This window comes from Pristis pectinata, chromosome 17 (assembly GCF_009764475.1).
Source record: "Pristis pectinata isolate sPriPec2 chromosome 17, sPriPec2.1.pri, whole genome shotgun sequence".
NCBI lineage: Eukaryota > Metazoa > Chordata > Chondrichthyes > Rhinopristiformes > Pristidae > Pristis > Pristis pectinata.
Window position 1 is genome coordinate 23,254,046 of NC_067421.1, and position 21,242 is coordinate 23,275,287.

General features: G+C 40.4%; 1 protein-coding gene across 1 annotated transcript in view; it reads right to left on the reverse strand.

Annotated features, from left to right (window-relative positions):
* hip1rb (huntingtin interacting protein 1 related b) overlaps positions 1-21,242 on the reverse strand; it is a 113,834-nt gene that overhangs the window by 16,782 nt on the left and 75,810 nt on the right. The window contains exons 9-19 of the mRNA XM_052032134.1: positions 20,391-20,448; positions 19,561-19,636; positions 18,796-18,939; positions 15,348-15,421; positions 15,185-15,257; positions 13,256-13,439; positions 12,116-12,204; positions 7,680-7,796; positions 2,344-2,445; positions 1,361-1,555; positions 512-659 (exon numbers count right to left, since the gene is read on the reverse strand). Coding sequence (XP_051888094.1) covers positions 512-659; positions 1,361-1,555; positions 2,344-2,445; positions 7,680-7,796; positions 12,116-12,204; positions 13,256-13,439; positions 15,185-15,257; positions 15,348-15,421; positions 18,796-18,939; positions 19,561-19,636; positions 20,391-20,448 — 1,260 coding nt within the window. The remainder of the gene's footprint in view (positions 1-511; positions 660-1,360; positions 1,556-2,343; positions 2,446-7,679; positions 7,797-12,115; positions 12,205-13,255; positions 13,440-15,184; positions 15,258-15,347; positions 15,422-18,795; positions 18,940-19,560; positions 19,637-20,390; positions 20,449-21,242) is intronic.

The following is a 21,242-nucleotide window of genomic DNA, read 5'->3' on the forward strand; positions in this document are numbered from 1 at the left end:
GGGGAACAGGACACAGCTGTTTCTAACTGTGAACTAGAGAGCAAGCTTCCTTCAATAACAGGTGTGCTAAAGCACTCAATTGTTATTTGGGTAACAAGCTGCCTATTAGAATATGGTGCAGTAACTTGACATAGGACTGAATTATATTGTATACTTTATATGTTAGTGTGCAAAATTAATTTGGTAAATAGTGGGGTAGAAGATAACAAGCAAAGTGGGGAAGATTCTTTGTGGAATATAGAAACGTTTACGCCGGTGCACAAGCGTCATCATAAATGTTGAGAACAGGAGGGAGCCAGGATGATTGGGTGCCCACTGTGACAACACAACACCACCTCTCGATAGGATTCTTGTTATTAAGCCATAATTTGTAAAATATTTCCTGAACAATTTTTATCACAAGCTGCTTCAGAATAACATTATGTTGCATTCTTACATGCTGTTATTCTCCTCAAAGATGACAACTGAAGTCCCACAGTGACAATGTTTAAACCCAAGGGCACATTCCTACCTGGCGAACTGGTGCATCGAATGTGCAGCGGATCATCAAGTTTTGCGACAGCATCTTGAATGATGCTCTCAGCTTCAGTCACTGTCCCCTGGACCATGTGGAACTGTTCGTCTAGAAGTTTCTGCTGAAGCAGCTGCTCTCGGTTTGCCTGAAATACAAATCAAAAGACAGCACACAGCCGGCTGATTTTCGGCAGTAACTGGAGGAAAGAAAAACAAATGCAACAGCTTCCCTGTCCTCTGCCTCAGCACCTCCACTATTCCCATTCATCTCAGTAGCTCTCCTAATGTCTCACTTTATACCACACCCTCCATATCACTGTCCACTGTTTCCACAAAGTTACTTTCCATTTAGTTTCTTCACCTCCTCACTATATTCTCTCTTAAATGCTGTTCAACAGTGACACATCTGAAATGCTTACGTGTCTGCTCTTCCCTCAGATACTTACATTTCCAGTCACAGTTGGTGCTGCAATGTTGGCAGGCATTGCAAAGCAAGATACCACAAATAGCAATGATAAAATTAAAGAAAATTCAGTAACATTGGTTGAGGAATAAATACTGGCCAGGACTCCTGGTCTTTTTTGAATAGTTCCATGGGGCATAATGTTTATCAGAGAGGGAAGATGGTGCCACAGTCTAAAGTTTCACCTGACAGATGACACCTCAGATAGTGCAGCACTCTCTCAGTCCCGCACTGGTTTCAGGCTAGAATTTGCACTCCAGAGGGATGATTGAACCCATAGATTTTGATTCTGTAATGGAACTGCTATCAATAGAGTGACGGCTGAAACTTATATAATAAATAAACAGACAGCCAAAGCTGGACTGATAATTTAAGAACTCTGACCTTCTCCATAAATTTTCCCTGGAGTTCTTCCAGCTCCCTCGAGGCCTTGTCCTTCTCAGTGCGCATCACCATCTCCCTCTCCTGAATCATGTTCTTCAGCGAGTATGCTTCAGCCTCCTTCTCAGCCACAGTCTTCCTCAGATTGTCCTTCTCTGCCTCAAGGCCCTGCAGTCTGGAATTCATCTCAGTGCCTGCCTGCAACCAAAGCACCCGGTCCTCATTACTACAGTGCATCACTGAATGAAATCTCAAGATCAGTTCATACACCCCGAATGACACAGCACTTTACTGAATAAAATCTCAAGATCCATCCATATCCATTCAAAAAGCTGGATATTCATTTGTCAGAAGTAAATACAGAATTGGATCAATTTGTCCTTTAGGTGACAAGAGTAAAATCCCCTTTACCTTGAATCTCATCATTGTGAATTAGGCTAGTTAGGAAAGAGCTATCCAGCTCCTTGCTCTTTCACCATCGCTCTGAACATTTCTATTTAATATTATTTTTGCTAATGATGCCAGTTATCCAAGTGTGTTGGAGTAGGTCTCCTTTGTGCTAATGTTGTCCCATTATCTCTCCAACTATTAATAGGCAAATATTCATTATACGATAGTGATACTGGAGGTTCTTTTACACTATCAAGCAACATGGATCAAGCATGTTTCTGCACTGTGAAAATCTGGGCCTATCTTTGTGGAAACAATAGCTCTTGGTGCCCCTGAAATGAAGGTGGGGGGGGGGGGGGGTGGAGGGTGGGAAATGAATCACAGCTTCAAGATTGCTATCCAATGGTTTATGGTGGAGTATGTATTCATGTAAATCTAAGCTTGAGGAGTGACAAACTAGGGTATTGCCAGCAGCCGTGTAACTGTACCTCATCACGTCAGTACCTTCCAGAGTAAAGGTGGGGTGGGGTGGGGTGGGGCGGAAAGGAAACGATACAGCCCATTCATTATCCCACTCTTGCTCCTCTACTCTATACCTGCTCAGAGTTCCGCAGTGAGCCCTGGATGGTAGCCAGCTCTTCCTTTTTTGCCTCCAGTTCCCTTTTCAGTTGTTCCATTATAAAGCTCTGGTCCTCCAGCTGCAAACGTGAATATTAAGCATAATTAGACTTCAGAGACCAAACAGACATAGCAATCCAGGGAGAGTCCATGAAAATAATAGTAGTCCAATCAGTACCACTCAATGTTAGAGGGGAAGTTACACTACAGTTCCAGGTTACATGCAACTTGGAAGCTTAATCCAAAGCAATCAAAATGAGATGCAGCAGGATATTTTTTAAATAATATTTAATCATGGGTTACTTCATCTATTTAATATTTAACAGAGTTATGTATTTTTTTTGATTGGATGATTTAATTGCTCTTCATATTGCATCTTAAGAAAAATGATAAGCCATCACTTATGTGAAAAATACTAAACACTGCTGAGACAATCACTAGGGGTGACAGAGGCAGCTATAAAAAGGAAAAGAGACATTATTGAACAGTTAAAGCATACATCGACCTGGTGTGTAAACCCGTGCTAATAGATGAATAATTGCATGAACCATCTCCGCAAAGTTTATTTCACTCATAAGTCTTCATCACCAGGAAAGTGACGTTTTAGTCACTCCATCCATTTGTCAACTCCATCCAATAACTGCAACTAACCTTGGAACTCCACTCATTGTACAAGGCTGTAGTCTCTTCATTAAAGAATCACATCAGACACTTCAAAACTGTCTTTGCACCTGACTCCAAGCCCATGAGTTATTTGCAAGTACCATAAGCAATTTTATAAATGGAAAACAATTTCTCAGATTTAGTGAATTTTCACCACCTTGAAAGCATTTAGAAATACCTTTCAGGGTACAAAAGCCATTATGGAAAAGTTAGGTGTTGCTTCATTTAATAGAATTTGGTTAAATGTATCAATGAAATTAGAACTCCACTCAGATAGCTTGTGTACAAGAAATCCAATAAATTCACTTCCAAGTGAAATTCAGTCCAAGAAATTATTTTGCAGCAAATCTCAACTCTAGGGGACACTCTAACATAAAATAAACAGGCCACACTCATGTACAGGAACGAGGTGACCTACCTGATATAATCAGAGTTACAGGGAAAAGAAATCAAAGAACATTTTCCTATATTAGCACAATATAATGATGTTATATCTACAATATAATTTATATCTACAGTTACACCATTTACAAAGATTTTTCATAAAATGATGAAACTTTAAACCAGCCAAAGGAGATTAAATGAAATTTTGTGACAATTAGTTTATTTCACAAACTAGTTTAAAAACTGTAACAGTACAGTAAGGCTGAGGAACGTAGCATGCAGTAGAATTTGTTTACATGTATTTATAGAAATGACAGGCATGGTGTTGTATATTTGAATCCCAAATAATAGCCTATGTGACTGAAATGTAATCCATCCTTCATCTTCCGTCTCAATCAACACAGCTTCTGACAGAGTGGATCATATTATTCTCCTCAAGCACCATTCCACCATCATCTAGCAGGGTGGAAACACACTCAACTGTTTCCATTCTTTCCTGTCCAGCTGTCCAACAACAGGTATCCTTGCCCTTCACACACGCATACTGTGGTGTTTCCCAATGATCTAGGCCTTGCCTTGCTCCTATTTCTCATCTACATTTCCCCAAAGTGCACATTGACTGAATAAATGAAAAGTCAAAAAGCTGCAGAAGCCAGAAATCTGAGGAGAGAAAAAAAGGTTAATTTTTATAAACATCAATACACCTTGTTACCACTTCTTTCAACCCCTCCAGTCACTTAATTGTCAGATTGAGAGGGATTTCCTCCAGGTATTGGGAAAACCCAAACCCTCTAATCCCATCACAAATTCCGCTCCCTGGTCACGAACATCATCCATCTCCCTAGCAGCATCTGGTACTGAAGCAGCTTACTCACAATCTTAACATATCTGAAGGGTGTCATGGGGTCAGTCCGTATACCCGTGCCACCTCTAAGACTATTTATTTTCATCAATATAAAATTGCCTGGCCTGGCCGATCCTTAGTTCTTCTGCTGAACACATTTCCATATCTTTGTTACCTCAAGGCAAGGCTATCCATGGACACCAGGCCAGCCTCCTGTTCTACCCTCAGTAAATCATAGATCATCCAAAACTCTATTCCCCGGGTCCTAACTCACAATTGGATCAATGTTCCTCATCTCATTGACCTATAATGTCCTCTGGCTAAACAATACCTCAAAGTCTTATTCTTGTTTAGGAAGTCTCTCCTGGTCTCACCACTCTCCAGTTCTAGCCTCCTCCAGCCCAACAACAGAAAGACTTGTTCTCCTTCCATTCGAGCTTGTTGATTATCCTCAGATTGATTTGCTTCACTGCTGGCAGCTGGGCCTTCAGCTACCAAGACCCAAGGCTCTAGAATTCCCTACCTAAACCCTTTGCTCCTCTTTCTTCCACTGAAACCCTACCCCAAGTTTCTGGTCATCAGTTTACATCTCCCTGTGTGGCTCATTATCAAACTTTCCTACCTAGGACCGTGAAATGTTAAACCATGTATTTATCATGTTAAAAGCTCAATATAAATACATTGTAGCTATTTAATTCTCAGCAAACTTAATATTTGATTTGGAAAATTATTCTTTCTAAAAGACTTTAGACAGAACAGAATTAATCTCAGTAGCAGAATATGAAAACATCTGTGCAGAACACAGCATTTTATTTCAATTTCTTTACATGTATCAATTACAGTTCCCCTGATCAGGGGAAGGATATATATATTAAGACAAAAGACTGCAGATGCTGGAAGACCTTAGCAGTTCGAGCAGCATGTGGAGGCAAAAGGTGTAGGTGAACATTTCAGGTCGAAACCCTGCATCAGGACTGAGAGGGAAGAAGAAAAACTAAGTGGACAGCAAGTGTGTGTGGTTGGAGAGCACAGGGGGTGTGGGTTACCTGAAAATGGAAAATTCAATGTTCATACCATTGGGTTACAAGCTACCCAAGCAGAACATAAGATATTGCTCTTCCAATTTGTGTTTGGCTTCTCTGAAGCAAAGGAGAAGGCAGAGGACAGACAGGTCAGTGTGGGAGTGGGAAGGAGAGTTAAAATGACATGCAACCAGACAATGTACTATGTAATGAGGTGGTAAGCCACTTCGACCTGTATAATCTCTGGTTCAACCTTTGCCCTGTGCTGTTAACTGATTTAAATAAAGACAGCAAAGAGGCAGCATTGCTTCACTCTGTGCCCTTGCATTTGAATTAAAATCTTTACAAGATTGCTAGTTCAAGGCTCTTCACAATTCCCTTCATCCATCAGCAGCTTTAATGTCTATTGATTCATCTGCAGAAGGTTGTGGGATATTTGTCAGGTTATGAAGGAATTGATCTGAAGAGACCCTGGGAAATTGTCCTATAAGTGAATTAAAGGTTAAAAAGACCTTCGGCCAAATCTGTATAGATCTTAATCTTGTGCTTTGATTGCTTCTTTCAATACATTATTTAATCATTACAGCCTTGAAATTCCATAAGTGTTCTCATCCACTGCAGTAGCTTCAGTAGAAATCACAGAAGATTCATATTCAGATTGTAATCCTTTTCAGAGTTCCGTCAATCTCCAGCTAGAAGTTAACTTATTAGAAAAGCTTCCACAGAACCTCCTAAAGGTTAACAAGTCATTGCCATTCTATCGCTGGGCAGATCAATTGGTAACCCCACCAAGCTGAAAATCTCTGCAGCAGAACCCACAATCGCTGATATACAAGTTGCATCATTTGAAGGGACGTCAGCTTTTTTCAGTTTGGTGGTTCTAGGATTAACTTCACTGTTATAGGATCAGAATAATCAAACTTTTCAATTCTCAGAGATTATAAATAAGATAAAATAGTTTTATTACATCGAAACACACAGTGAAATGCATCTTTTGCGTAGAGTGTTCTGGGGGCAGCCCGCAAGTGTCGCCACGCTTCTGGCGCCAACATAACATGCCCACAACTTCCTAACCCGTACGTCTTTGGAATGTGGGAAGAAACCGGAGCACCCGGAGGAAACCCATACAGACACGGGGAGAATGTACAAACTCCTTACAGACAGCAGCCGGAATTGAACCTGGATCGCTGGCACTGTAATAGTGTTACGCTAACCACTACACTACCGTAACAACATTTCTATCTATTGTGTCAACAGCTCTGTTGAATTTTCCTTCATCTTTCAGAAATGGATACATTTATAACTAACAGAACCTCATACACCTTTCGTTCATCCTGTTTCTACTCTACAAGAGATAAGGCCACACCTTGCATCTAATTCCAATTTCATGTTAGAGAAAGTTAAAATCTCTCTCAAATTCCAATTGTCAAATGCTTTAGGAAGAATTTTTAATGGACCACGTATATTACCCTTTGCTGCAAGTTACTTATTGCAACTATGCTCCATGTGTAATTAACAGACAAACTAACGGGAAGATCTGATGTTGTCTTAGAGTTGGCATTCCTTCTTGCCAATCAACATGGACTACAAAGTTCTGGTTGAAAGGTTAACAAAAGAAATTCACATCTGCCAAGATCAAGTTGTCAAGATTCAAAACTAAAACAAATAAAGGGTAGCAACCTCTTGCCAAGAAACTGAATTTCACCTTTTTTTGGGTGCCCTAACTCCAGGCTGCATACAGCATTAATGCTCAGAATCCCTCAGAAATCTGTGAAATCAGCCAAATGTACATTATGACCAGTGCTGCGGTGGTCTACATCCAGAATTGTACGTTACAACAGGAGCTGGATGGTTCCCAACTGAAGCTGCATGAAAACTTTGCAACTGGATGTATATAGTATATATTTTACCGCAAGGAATGGTTAGTTGGAGAACTTTACAACCAACAGAGGCCAACACTGCATTAATAATTGTTGAGGAGAAGCAGGTTGTGTCTTGACACTGGGGAGACCAGTAAAAACTAATGACTACAAATACGCTATTTTTAATTTGAGTTCCAGTTATTTATCAGCTTATATATTAACCAAGTTTGTTGGTTTAGAGTGCAAGCTGTGATCTGTTAAGATTACACTGCAAGCGTGGAAGTCTTGTGGTAGCGGGTCCACAAAAGCCAGGGTTCTCCGATGTTAAGATCTCACTACAATTACCTGGATACCAAACAAATAGCAAAATTCCCTCCAATTCAGAGAATGCCCATTAATGAATGTAGCATTGGCCATAATTAGAGTGCACTCATGTTCTGATATTTAAGGTCATTGACACATCAGTGGATGCCAGATCAGATCAGCTGTGCTCCAGAGTAGAGTGACAGTGAACCAGAGTGGCTACAACTCAGTCTTACCTTCATCTCTGCTTCCCTTTTGGCTTCTTCCATGGCAAATTCAAGCTCTTGTTTTGTGCGGGCCACTTCCTCTCGAGTCTGCTGTGTAACTGTCAACTGCTTAGTTGTCTCAGCACTCTGCACATATCAAACGAAAAGGATAGAGATTTAATCCCTTTCCTACCATCGTACTATATTCTACTTTATTTCAGTTACTCTCTATTGCTCAATCCAGTATAAACTCAGGAGATTCACAAATAACTCAATCACTTAGGTGCTAATCATAAAAGAACTTTATCATGAATACTAACAACTAGTACAACTCAGAACTAATCATGCAAGTAGGGAACAAACATACATTTCATTCTGTACCACGGCAAAGGCATAAAAATGTGCTATATCATGCAAGCCATACAAATGAGGGACCCAGATTTATTTCCCCTTCTGTAGTCAGTTGACCATCTCCACTGCTATTGTTCCCGTCACAACAGTGTGCAAAAATTGATGGTTTTACACACCAATAGCAATGGGGACAATAAGCGGTCACTCCAGTTAAAGAGCACAAGGGAATGAGTTAGAGTTTCCATTATTATTGCTGTAGAATGCTTCAACCAGGAAAGAATGTGTACAGGGAGATCAGGTTTCGTCCATTGCAAGGTCAAACAGCTTGCTGAAACTCAGCATAAGCACAGACATGATTTTGCCAAGTTTATGAAAGTGGCAGGCCAATTTGACTCAAAATCCAGAAGTTTCTGAATTGACTGGATTAACTTATCTTGGTCCAATGTATGTCACTAAGTTTTTGAAACCTGGTTTTCAATTAACCCCTAAAGGAGAGAATATTGCAAAATGCAATTGTCATTACAATCATAAAGTTAAGCCTCCTCTAGAATGCACACCTGGTTAATCCATTAACAAAATCTCTGATCAAAACCTACAAAAAGTTAAAAACCCATGGGCACATTCTAACAACTGACCAGGTAAAGTAACCTTGATGAATCGTGTCAATAAATGGGTCCAATTATTATGACAGTAGCTAATATGGATGATTATATTGTCAGATACAAGGTAAACAATAAAGCTGCACAAACATATTCAAAAAGCAAAAGCTACAGATGCTGGAAATGCAAAAAAAAATACCAGAAAATGCTGGAAATACTCAGCAGCTCGGGCAGCAACTGTGGAGATGAAAATAGAATTAACCCTTCAGGTCAATGATCTCTCATCAGGACTGGGGAATTGTCCGAAGAGTGCACGGTTAAAACTCGAAAAGAATGGGGAGAGATGGAACGAAAAAAACGAATGTCTGTGGAGATGAGGAAATGGATGGCAGAGAATGGTGTTGATAAGGAGCAGATGCTGAAAGGTCGTTAATAGTAACTAGTTAATCGGTGGGTAGGGGAGTGAGGGAGGGAGTGTGTAATGCAGAACAGCAGTTATTGGATATCTGGAAATGAAGGAGGATGCTAGAAAAGCCCAGGTCAGGCAGCACCTGGAGAGAGAAAAACTGACATATCACAACTGACCAGGGATTGAAAAAAAAATTACAAAATAATTAATGCTGGAAAACTGAAACAAAGATGCTGGATACACTGAGCAGGCTTGAGAAATTGTTTCTTCTCTGACTCAGGACCTTTAAAGTTGATGATAGTAACCCTACCATTGTCTCAATCAGCAGAAGCTGCAAATGAGTTTGCTGATCCTTCCCAATTATCCAAGAGCCTCCTGAAATTAAGGACAGATTTCTAGGACACTGGTTACAGGTAGTCCAGGAGAAGTTAGCAAATGGAGCTGATGGTCATTATCACTGCAGTAATGAGAGAGTTGCCATTGGCGGCCTAGGCTGGGCTGGGCTTTGACACAGCAATATATGGGTAAGGTTGCACCATGTTGTTGGGTTACATAACTTACCTTCAAACCTGTGAATCATCTTTGAATGTCTTACTGCAAGACAGACAATGTAAACGAAAGCTGTTATCATTTCAACAGTGATTTTTGTCCATCCAGACGCATTATACAATGGTTCTGGATTTTCTAATGGAATGTATTTAAGATCTTTCATCACATTGAAACTTTATTTGTATTGTGGGCCTAAATTTAATATTGAAGACTTGCGTTGCATCAAAACCACTTTCAAATTTCAACCTACGCTACTTTGTAGGTTTCTGTTTGACACGATACTAAGAAAAGGAATCAGTTGAAGGATGAATCTCCTGATCTAGTTTACTTCCTTTGCAAGGGGAATATCAACATCTTTTACTCAGCAGTTGAAGGAGTAGATTTTAATGCAGATAAAAATATCTTCTGCAGGCTAGCGAAAATCTTGTAAATTTGTTTGGATCAGTTTGCTAGGAGATTACTAGCAGTACATTAGTCTGTAAAGGTGATTACAGGAAGCCTTGATTAGCCTGGGCAAAAGTTGGTACAGAAATTAAAGCAGAAAATGCTGGAAATACTCAGCAGGTCAGCTAGCATCCGTGGGCAGAGAAAAAGATTTAATGTTTCAGATCAATAACCTTTCATTAGAACTGGAAAAAATTGAGACAGGTTTTTTTTCTAAGCTTCCCAGTTTGAGAAGAGAATTGACTGCAAGATGAAAATCACTGAAGCACAAAATCAAAGAAATGAACAGTATTGCTCAGCATTCAGGTCCACAGCCACATAATTACTAGAAAGAAGAGATAAATCAACCAGGGCTGCCTCTGCGCAAGATTTTAACTTCAAGGTATATAAATATTTTAGGTTAAGGCTACATCTCTCAAGAACGATGGCAGAGCCGTTATCTTAAGCATGATACTGACCTAGTGGTTAATCTTGGATATTGACCTATTGGTTAACGAGCCATCTGTACATCCTGATCCACTAACCCATTTACCCATTTCAAGTTGTATTTTTGCTATTATGCAGCTAATTTTTAGTTATTGTCTGTCTGGTCAATAAAGTTAAAGCCAATATTCTCCTCAAAGATTTGCAGGTAATTCACCTAAAATCTGACAAACCCTGGCTACTGGGCTTGGTGTGAAGCTGGGAATCTGGCTCCTTGTTCATGTAGTTTAGAAATTTCACCATCTTCTGCAATTGGTTTATTACTGTCACATGTACTGAGGTACAGAGAAAAATTTTGTTTTGCATGCCATCCATAATGATCATTTCATCACATCAGTACATGGAGGTAGTACAAGGGAAAAGCAGTAACAGAATGCAGAATATAGTGATACAGATACAGAGAAAGGGCAGTGCAGGCAGACAATAAAGTGCAAGGCCATGATGAGAAAGATTGAGAGGCTGAGTCCCTCCTATCGTACAAGAGGTTCATTCAATATTTTTATAACAATGGGATGGAAGCGGTCCCTGAGCCTGGTGATACGTGTTTTCAGGCTTTTGTATCTTTTGCCTGATTTTTGGGTGGGGGGGGGGCAGGTGGTGGGAAGAGAAGAATGTCTCAGGTGGGAGTGGTCTTTGATTATGCTGGCTGCTTTACTGAGGCAGTGAGAAGTATAGGGGAGTTCCTGGAGGGGAGGCTGGTTTTCATGATGGACTGAGCTGCGTCCACAACTCTCTGCAGTTTCTTGCAGTCCTGGGCAGAGCAGTTGCCATACCAAGCTGTGATGCATCCAGATAGGATGCTTTCTATGGTGCACCTATAAACTGGATAAACTTCAGTCACCTGTAGGTTCCAGAGGTTCCCTTGATCTCCAAAGGCCTGTACGAGCTCAAGTCTGACAATGTCAAGTTTCAAGTTTGGTTCTCACCACAGGCAGTAAAGCACATAGCCCTGAGGTTTCATTCCACGAGGTGACACAATAGAAGGCAATAAGGTGTGTGCGAGTACTTTAATTCTCCAGGAAGTATTTAGAATCAGATAAATATTTCAACTGACTTTTCTTATCACACCCAAACAATTACCAAATATTGCACAAATCTCACATTGTAAACCAGCTGCCTGAACCAGACATGCATCACCCCACCTTCCACAACAGCTTCTGGACAAGTTTTAATCAGTGCAGTTAATTAAGAAATATCTTCAGAAACGGGCCTTTTGCCCAGCCTCAAACGTTTTCAACATCAATAAATTCCAGTCAACCGCTTCAGAAGATGAATTTGGTCCCATTTCCAAAGTTGTTTTGATTTTAATGGTGAAAGCAATCCATTTATTTTCAAGTGGTTGTAGCTGGGATTAGAAAAATATCCAAACCACTTTGAAACAGCTGCAACATTTATCCAAACTTCCAGCTATACACATTCAAAGTCCAATAGTGTGAACAACAACAACCAAGTGAGAGAGTGTCAGTCCCATTTCCTGTTGGGAACCAGGATCACACTTCAAATGTACACAAGGAACAAAATGCAGAAAGTTAATAACTAACAAAATGAGCAAAAGTCAAGTGCAAAGATAACTTTGCTCATTTTGAAATGGATTGTGTTCAGATGCAGTCTCAGTGAAAGGCTTTCCATACCTTTCTGAGGAGTTCTGCGTGAGTGTTGACAAGATCACTGTGCTTTTCTTTTAGTTTGTTGTAGCGCTGCTCATTCGCCTGGACTTTCTCTGTAAAAGCAATTTGAGTGATTAGAATGAAACTGGACAGAGCTGTTGATATATTAAGCCAGTGGGTTTTGGCATGCGTTTTTGAGTTGACAATCAAGTGAATTTTCTGTGATCTTTCTAAATTGCTTGCATTCTCACAGAAGTACAATTGAATCCAGAATAGCTCCTATTCTCAGGTGAGATATCAGTGATATGTGCACCGGCTGGGGACAGGATAGATAACAAATGACATGACTGTTAACTACTTTTCTGTTGTTGGTCTCATTGCAATTAAATAAAACAAAAAAAATACATCACATACATTCTTACTGAGGCGACGTTTCCATGAACTATTGCACCATAATAATTAGCACATTTGCAGAAGCAACGTCAGGATTATCTACATTCTCTGTGCCATTTTGCCTATGATTTTCTTACTTTCCTATTGATCATATTTGCAGCAGAGGTAAACACACAGACAAACACACACGATACACAAATTCCTTCATAAAATTGGCTCCGAATTTCCAGTTTTGGATGGCAGTCGATTTCTGCCTTTTAATTGTTTTCTTAGAGTGAAGTTATCAAAGGAAATGAGCACCTCAATAAGATAGGTTTGTAAAAGCCTAAAGAAACTAATCCTTGCAATTAAAATAAAATCCTTACAGGTTCAAGATGATTATCTCCTCTATGTCAGTCACAAACTAATTGTATATTTTTGCCTTGCGGAGTGCATGAAATCCAAATAGTATTGTATACAGGACTAGGTCTCAGGTACATAACTAATAGGACATGTATGAGAAGGGTTGAAATTTAAGCACAGGCCATCAAACGTCTCCATTCCCTGCTGGAATTCAGATTATTAATGAATGGGAGTGAAGAATATGCAGAGATAGGTTAGATTATGGTAAAAATGCACAGAGACATTGTGTGGGCAGGAACCGGGATGCCATTAAGTAGGTCAGTAAAGTTGTGGTGTCAATTGAATCTGAAAGCCCCACCCACTGGATCAACACTCTGGCACAGACATTAATGATTTCTTCAGAACGAACATGGCAAGAACACAACTCACTCTCTGCCTCAATCAGCAAGAACTGCGTTTTATCTGCGTCACCCTTCTGCTTCCGCAAGTTTTCCAGCTCATCCCGCAGCTCTTCATTATCGACCAATGCCTTCTGTTTCAGCTTGCGTGTTTCTTCCAGCTCTGTCTCCAGCACGTTAATCTGGGCCTTCAATTGTGCGATGTACTTCTGGGCCTGACGACGAGATAAAACCACTGGTAAATCCTGCTGCTTTCCCACACTTTAAGTAAAAAGGTCAAAACTTAAAAATTAATTGTCAGCGTTGGTCCTTCCCATTCCTTTAATTATAATGTGCCAAATCTGACCGCCTACACACATTCCGCAGCCGAACATCGACATGTCTCTGATTATTGAACCCGTAGCAGTGTCCCAACTGGCCGTCAACCAACTAGGTGGTCATTTATGCCCTTGGCCGTTGGATAAAACAAAGTGCTGTATCAAAATTTAAGTAGGAATGCTCAGGAAAGGTAAAGGTTGCTTTGTGTTCATCTTGTACATGATCCTGCCCATGGTTGGAATTCAACTTTCAATGTAAAGACTGTCATTTCCATATTACCATAGCACACCACATCCCAGCAGCGGCAGTGGGCATTCACCTGTCACAAGAAATTTAAGGGAGAACATCTCATTTCAGTGGGAACATAAACTTATTATATCAGATCAGGGCTGGAGTGCAAGTGTTGCTGGAAAATATGCATTTCTTTCCCCCTTAGGTGAACCAATAATCCAAGACTGACACTGAAGTTGTGTTCTATCATTACAATCCCTTTTGTTTACTCAGGATGTCTCAAAGTGCTCCACAACCTCTGGAAGTGCCATCACTGTTGTTTTGTAGGCAACTACAGCAACCAAACTACATACAGCAATGTACCCCATTCAGCAAATCAGATGACCAAACAGTTGATGTGTTTTGGTGATGTTAACTGAGGCTGTGCTCACCAGAACACAGTTGAGAAGCACAAAACATTTGTAGTTTGACTGAATGTACTGGAAGGCTTGGCTGAGCATCTCCATCAAAAGACAGCACCTTCACCAATGCAGCACTCCCATTTCTACCCTACATTAGGCCCAATCATGCTTGTGCCTTTTGCAGGATCCCTATCTTGTGACTACATGGCTCCCAACATCTTTGAGGCCTTGCTGCTGTGGTTATTGGGCACGGCATCAGGCAGTATGAACAGAGGCCTGGAACCCAACTGCCCTGATGGTCTTCTTAAGTTTGCACTGTAAGGACAGCTTTTCCTTGTTTCTAAATACCCCTGGTGATTAGAAACACTTGCAAATAGCTGAAATACATTTAATTAAAATGCATTCATTCAAAAACACATTCAACTAGCTCAAGTAAGTTCATTAAAATGTTAATTAAAATAAAGATTTTTTTAAAAACTTTAGCTTTGCTTCTCTTTTCCATTCAGGTCAGATGATTGGAATGCACTAGATGTGCCAGCCATGGCTGGTGTAGATCCAAGGGGCCAGATACAAAGTGCATTCTACCCCACTGTTCAAAACTTCAGTGCCGAGTCCAGGGGCACCATGAGAGACACAGAGATAAGGAAGCCGCTGACACACATACCGAAGCTAGATGGTTTGCTACAGAATGACAGTCTTAGAAGGCCATCAGGGCAGTAAGGATCCAGGCTTCAGTTTGCACTGCCTGAGGCCTTGCAGAACAGCCACCACAACAGGGCCTCAAGGACATTGGGAGCTGCGCAGTCACAACATGAGGATCACCTTCTGTCTCTCAGCCGTGAATAATTAAGAGAGGCTGGGGAGTTGTTTTAAGAAAGGTTGATTGAATTTTGCCAACATTAAAGCAAACTTTGAAAGTTGCTTTAATGTTGACAAAAAGCTCCTTGGTTTCACTTTTCTCATCAACTCTTCCTCCAAGTTCAAAGTGAGGTTTATAAAGAGGGTCTCACCTCAGACTTTACTCTTTCTAGCTCAACTTTCAGCAGTTCCACCTCTTTCTTCAGGTTGTCAATTTGAAGGTCTCTGCATGAACAATGCACAAAAGGCAACATCAAATGTAAGCAGAACACCTTTTTACTAAACCCAGTCATTCATTCCCAAAGCTCAGCTTACCGATCATCTTTCACAAAACCATTATTAGTCGGAGGACCAAAAGCAGCATCGAAAATGTCCACATCCACCAAATTCTAGAAGAAAATATGTTCAGCTCTTTAATATGCAAAAGCTTCTCAACTTCTTAAAACCAATAAAAAGCTAAAAAAGCAAGTAGCGTGGCGACTCGTTGCAAGCTGCTCTCTACACATCTACTCATTACCTTTACTCACTCTGTACTAACTCAATGTAACTGCACTGTGTAATGAATTGACCTGTATGAACGGTATGCAAGACAAGTTTTTCACTGTACCTCGGTACAAGTGACAATAATAAACCAATTCCAATACCGATAGTTAGAGAGACAAGATTTTAACTTGGGGTAAGAACATAACCTGTGCAGGAGTGTTTACACCCTGGTCAGAGGACGACCATTTCAACAACATTGACTCATTTTAACTTTTCAAATTACACTTTCTCACAGGTATGGTCAGTTGGTGGTCAGCAGCAGAAATATGTTGCTACAGGGACTGCAAAGAAGTAGCTCCTCATGCAAGGGGATGGATGATGGAGGGCGAGGGTGGGGCAGGTTTCATAGTCACTATGATGCAAAACTCAAAGGAATTCCAAAGATTTCTTGTGGGCTCCTGTGGACAGTGGTGCTCTTCCTTTCCCATTAGGAAAACTGCAAAAGAATTTTACTAAATGGATTGGTCCTCTTCAGGGCCTGCATCTATATCATGGCAAAATTCACAGGTATGGATTTGTGTGCAACTTGCACTGCCCAGGATTAAAACACCATCAGGGGTGCAAATAATACAGGTTCGCTCCGACTGTTGTATTTTTCATGACACTCCTGCATCATGAGTGACGGCAACTCTCACTGCCAAAAACATGTTAAAAATGGCACACTTTAACTCCAATCCCCATCTAATGCATAAAAATAGGCCGGGACTACTTTAATTTCTTTTCTGAAGGAGTTACTTAAATTTTCCCACATATCCAACTATAAATCCACTAAAACAGTAGGCGTACTCCTTTGTGTTCTCTAGGATTCTTGCTCAATCCCGGTGGCTTGCTCATGGTGGCTGTGGCTTAATTGGCAGCACTCTGCTCCAAGTCACACGGCCGTGGGTTCATGAGAAGGATTAAACAGAAGTCCTGTGTATGTATAATTTATGTTAATTTAAGTTTATGTTAGCTTATGTTTGTCTTTGTCTTGTAGGCGGAGGATGTGGGCAAGGTCCTAAATGAGTTCTTTATGTCGGTATTTGCCAAGGAGGACATGGAGGATAGTGAGATCAGCGTGGAGCATGCTAATACGCTAGGGCATTTTGAGATAAAGAAAGAGGTTGTATTGGGTCTCTTAAAGGACATTAAAGTGGATAAGTCTCCAGGGCCTGATGACTAGCCCAGGTCATTGAGAGAGGCAAGAGATGAGATTGCTGGGGCTCTGACCAAGATCTTTGTGTCCTCTTTAGCCACAGGCAAGGTCCCAGAGGATTGGAAAGTAGCTAATGTTGTTCTGTTATCCAAGAGAGGAAATAGGGATAATCCTGGAAACTATCGACCAGTGAGTCTCAAGTCAGTGGTAGGGAAGCTATTGGAGAGGATTCTTAGGGATTGGATTTATGAGCATTTGGAAAAGCATGACCTAGTTAGCGATAGTCAGCATAGCTTTGTGCAGGGCAATCGTGCCTTACTAACTTGATTAAGTTTTTCAAGGAAGTGATAAAGGTGATTGATAAAGGTAGAGCTGTGGATGTTGTCTACATGGATTTTAGTAAGGCGTTTGACAAGGTCCCTCATGGTAGGCTCATCCAGATGATTAAGATGCATGGGATCCATGGTGACTTGGCCATATGGATTCAGAATTGGCTTGCCCATAGAAGATAGAGGGTAGTGGTGGATGGGACTTATTCTGGCTGGAGGTCCATGATTAGTGGCATTCCACAGGGATCTGTACTGAGACCTCTGCTGTTTGTGATATATATATATATATAAAAAATGACCTGGGTGAAAATGTAGGTGGGTGGGTTAGTAAGCTCACAGACAACACAAAGATTGGTGGCGTTGCGGATAGCATAGATGACTAGCAAAGAAAACAGTGGGATATAGATCAGTTGCAGATATGGGCAGGAAAATGGCAGATGGAGTTAAATCCAGACAAATGTGAGGTGTTGCATTTTGGGAGATAAAATGTAAAGGGACGGGACACAGTTAATGGCAAGACCCTTAACAGTGTTGATGTACAGGGGGATCTTGGGGTCCAAGTCCATAGGTCCCTGAAAGTGGCTACACAGGTTGACAGAGTGGTAAAGGCGGCATTGCAGCTTTATAAAACTCTAGTTAGGCCGCATCTGGAGTATTGCATTCAATTCTGGTCGCCCCATAATAGGAAGGATTGACGTTTTGGAGAGGATGCAGAAGAGGTTTACCAAGATGCTGCCTGGATTAGAGGGCAGGTGCAATGAGGAGAGGTCGGAAAAACTTGAGTTGTTTTCTCTGGAGCGGGGGAGGCTGAGGGGAGACCTTACAGAAGTTTATAAGATTATGATGAGGCATAGATAGAGTAGACAACCAGTATCTTTTTCCCAGGGTCGAAATGTCTAAAACTAGAGGGCATGCATTTAATGTGAAAGGGGGCAGGTTTGAAAGGAGATGCATGGGGCAAGTTCTTGTTTCAACAAAAAGTGGTGAGTGCCTGGAACGCGCTGCCAGAAGTAGTAGTGGAGGCAAATCCAATAGAGGCGTTTAAGAGGCTCTTAGATAGGCCGAAAATATGCCGAGAATGGAGGGAATATGGACATTGTGTAGGCAGAATGGATTAGTTTAGTTAGGCATTTAATTACTTTGAAATAACATTGTGGGCTGAAGGGCCTGTTTCTGTGCTGTACTGTTCCACGTTCTATGTTGTATACTTGCTGCTGCAAAAAGCTAATTGTATACCCTGTGTATGTATACCTATATCAACAACAAACTTGAGCTTTTCCTGGAAGGATGCAAAAGCAGGGGGAGCTTTCTTCAGAGCCCTGGCCAAAAATTAACCCTCAACCAATATTTATAAAACAAACATTATATGGCACTACCCACTTGTTATCCGTGGGCTCTTTGCAGTACAACAGTGACTCCCTTTCAAAAATACATTATCCTCTTCAAAGGCTTTTTGGTAAGATACAACATGCAGTATATCAATGCACATCTCACTTTCCTCATTACTGACCTGAAACCTTATTAAGTCACTATCATTGTATCTGAAAGCACTCATACCCTTCATGCTTCTTCAGCCTCACATGGCCTGTTCTAAAGCTTCTTCTTTGTAAGTCGTTCTTCTTTGTAAAATCGTTCTGATTTTATTCAAGGTCTTACTTTAGACATCTTAAATCATGTACAATTAAATCTGCTACATGTTGTTTTAGGCAAACAAAAATTTCCTGCTATGAGGATCTTGGAAAAATCTTTCCCTCACCTGGGATTCAATCACAGGAGCGGCAGAAACCTCTATAAGGCTTTCCGATTCCTCGATGTCATCTGCTGGGGCTTCATCAGGAATAATCACCACTGGTTTCACATGCTCTGCCAGGGCAGAAGCTCTCAAAAAATTTGGAGGACTCTTTCAAAACAAAACAAAACATAGGATATGTTATATATCTGGATATTGTCCAAAAGGTATTAACAATCCACCTGTGGTTCTGTGCAAATCCTGGTTTATTTCTATAAATGCGTAGGAATTTCCCCACATCTGGTCGCCTCAGCACATGGTAGCTGTGCATGAAGAAAATCCTGGTAGCCGTAACACAGAGTTTTGAGTCTTCAACCAAGAGACTGGATTGTATTCCAACCCTAGTGGGGGAAGCATTGGGGGATGTCGAAGACAAACCCGAGAGGACAAATTCTCTAATCTTGATTCAGGAGAGATGGGAATGAAATGCATTTAAGCAAAACACACGCTAGCTGACCATGCAGAAATACCAAAAGCATTAACAGACTAAGTTTTTGATTTATTGTCGTCTAGGCAGGAAGAAATTTAAAATATTATTTTGATCTGTAAAGCAAAAGGAAAGGGGTAAAACTAACTACCTTCAGACGCTTCAAAATGTGTGCATTACATTGAACTTTAACAGTGTCATCTTTAGCAAATGTAATAGAAGCCAGTAATTTATAAGTTAAAACAAGCAGATAAAGACTTCATTAAGCAATACTATCACACTATTTTTCTAAAGAAATCCCATACCTCGGGCAATTTTGGGATCTGGATGAGACGTTTGAAATACAACATGTCACGAGATCGGCTAAAGAAACTTTTTAGGCTGCAACAAAGTCAAAGACAGCAAAATTAAATCCTCTGTGCCGTGTCCATAAATACAAGTAAGAATTATTTTGAGTGCATTGTAATGAATTACTTCACATTTCTCCACTAATCAGTGCCTTCCCTGAATATCCTTCCAAAGTCTTTTACAATCACCTTCATCAGGTTCCTGCCTATTTTTGTGATATCAATGAATATCAAGATTGCATGCCTCACACCCAAGCCTATTTAAACACACATAATACAAAGGTGAACTCAGCACTAACTCACTGCCTAAACAATAAGATTGCCATTTAAATGCCAAATGCTGATTCATGATGTAGCACAACTCAGCAAGGTATCACATCCAAATGCTGATAAATGGGATTAATATAGAAAAGTACTTGATGGGTGCATAGACATGTGCTGTGTGACTATAATATCACAAAGGTAAAACTCAGTGATGAAAGTAGGTGTAGATTTTATTTGTTGGGGCAAGGTAGTGGTATGGAAGCAACTTTTGGCAAGACAAATAAAATCTATTCACATCTTTTAGTCCAAATCCACACACAAGTAGTATGAACATACTGTACAAGTGTTCCTTCCCTGCTACTGCATTGTTCAAACTTAGAAAAAGTCTGCAGCCTGCAGCAGAATAAACTTTGCAAATTACAGAACATTTATTCTTCACCCATCTACCCAGCCAGTCCACAGAAAGAGTTCCAAGAGAGGACCCTCTGCTGGTTCGTTAATATTGTCAACAAGTTCTTAGGTACCTGTGAAATTCATCATAGAATCGGTCCCTATGTCCTTGCAAAGTGTCTGCTGGCAGACCTGTTAAAGAAGGTACATAATAATGCAATTTAAGTCGTGAACAACTGTACATTCAATTTGCTCATGCTATAAATTAAAGCCTCCATTAAGAGTTTCTCCAAGTGATCAAACCAAAACAAAGTCTGTGGATTAGAATAATTCACAGATCCACCATGCACAGTCTTCCAGAAAGCTTCTCACAAACCATTACACAAGAGATAATAGATGAAAATGAAGGGCTTGAATTTACAGAAAGGAGGAAAATGAATTAAAAGTTGGTTGAACCTGCTCTAGATAACATTTAATACAAGATAGAGGGAGAGAGCAGAAGAAACCTTCTGTGGTGCAGACAACTAAGAAACTGTGGAATGTATTAAGGATTTAAAAAGAAAATTTTAACACTTAAGAATAGATTAGAAAGGGATATGGGGGCAGGATGGCACATGGGGATAATTTCTGTGAATGGACTAAGTGGGCTGATTCAATTTAATCAGCTGATCATGGTCCCAGTGGCTAAGCAACACTCACGCCAGTCCTTGAGAACTGATGCCATTTCAGAGTGTGATACTTAAATATTTTAGAGGTAGTAATACATCAATGGCTAAGAGTAAAGAGAAAGGGAGAGTGTGAGAAATGAGAGGAGAAAAATAAATTAACAAAGGTCATGTTGATTTTGTCAAACATGATGAATGAGAATACAGTCCAGGAAAGTTAACACAGTGGAATAATAAAAGAAGTTTAATAGCCTTGAGTTCCTTGTTAAGAACAAGATTTTTCAGTGCAAATAGTGTGGGTGAAACTCAGCGATTATTAAG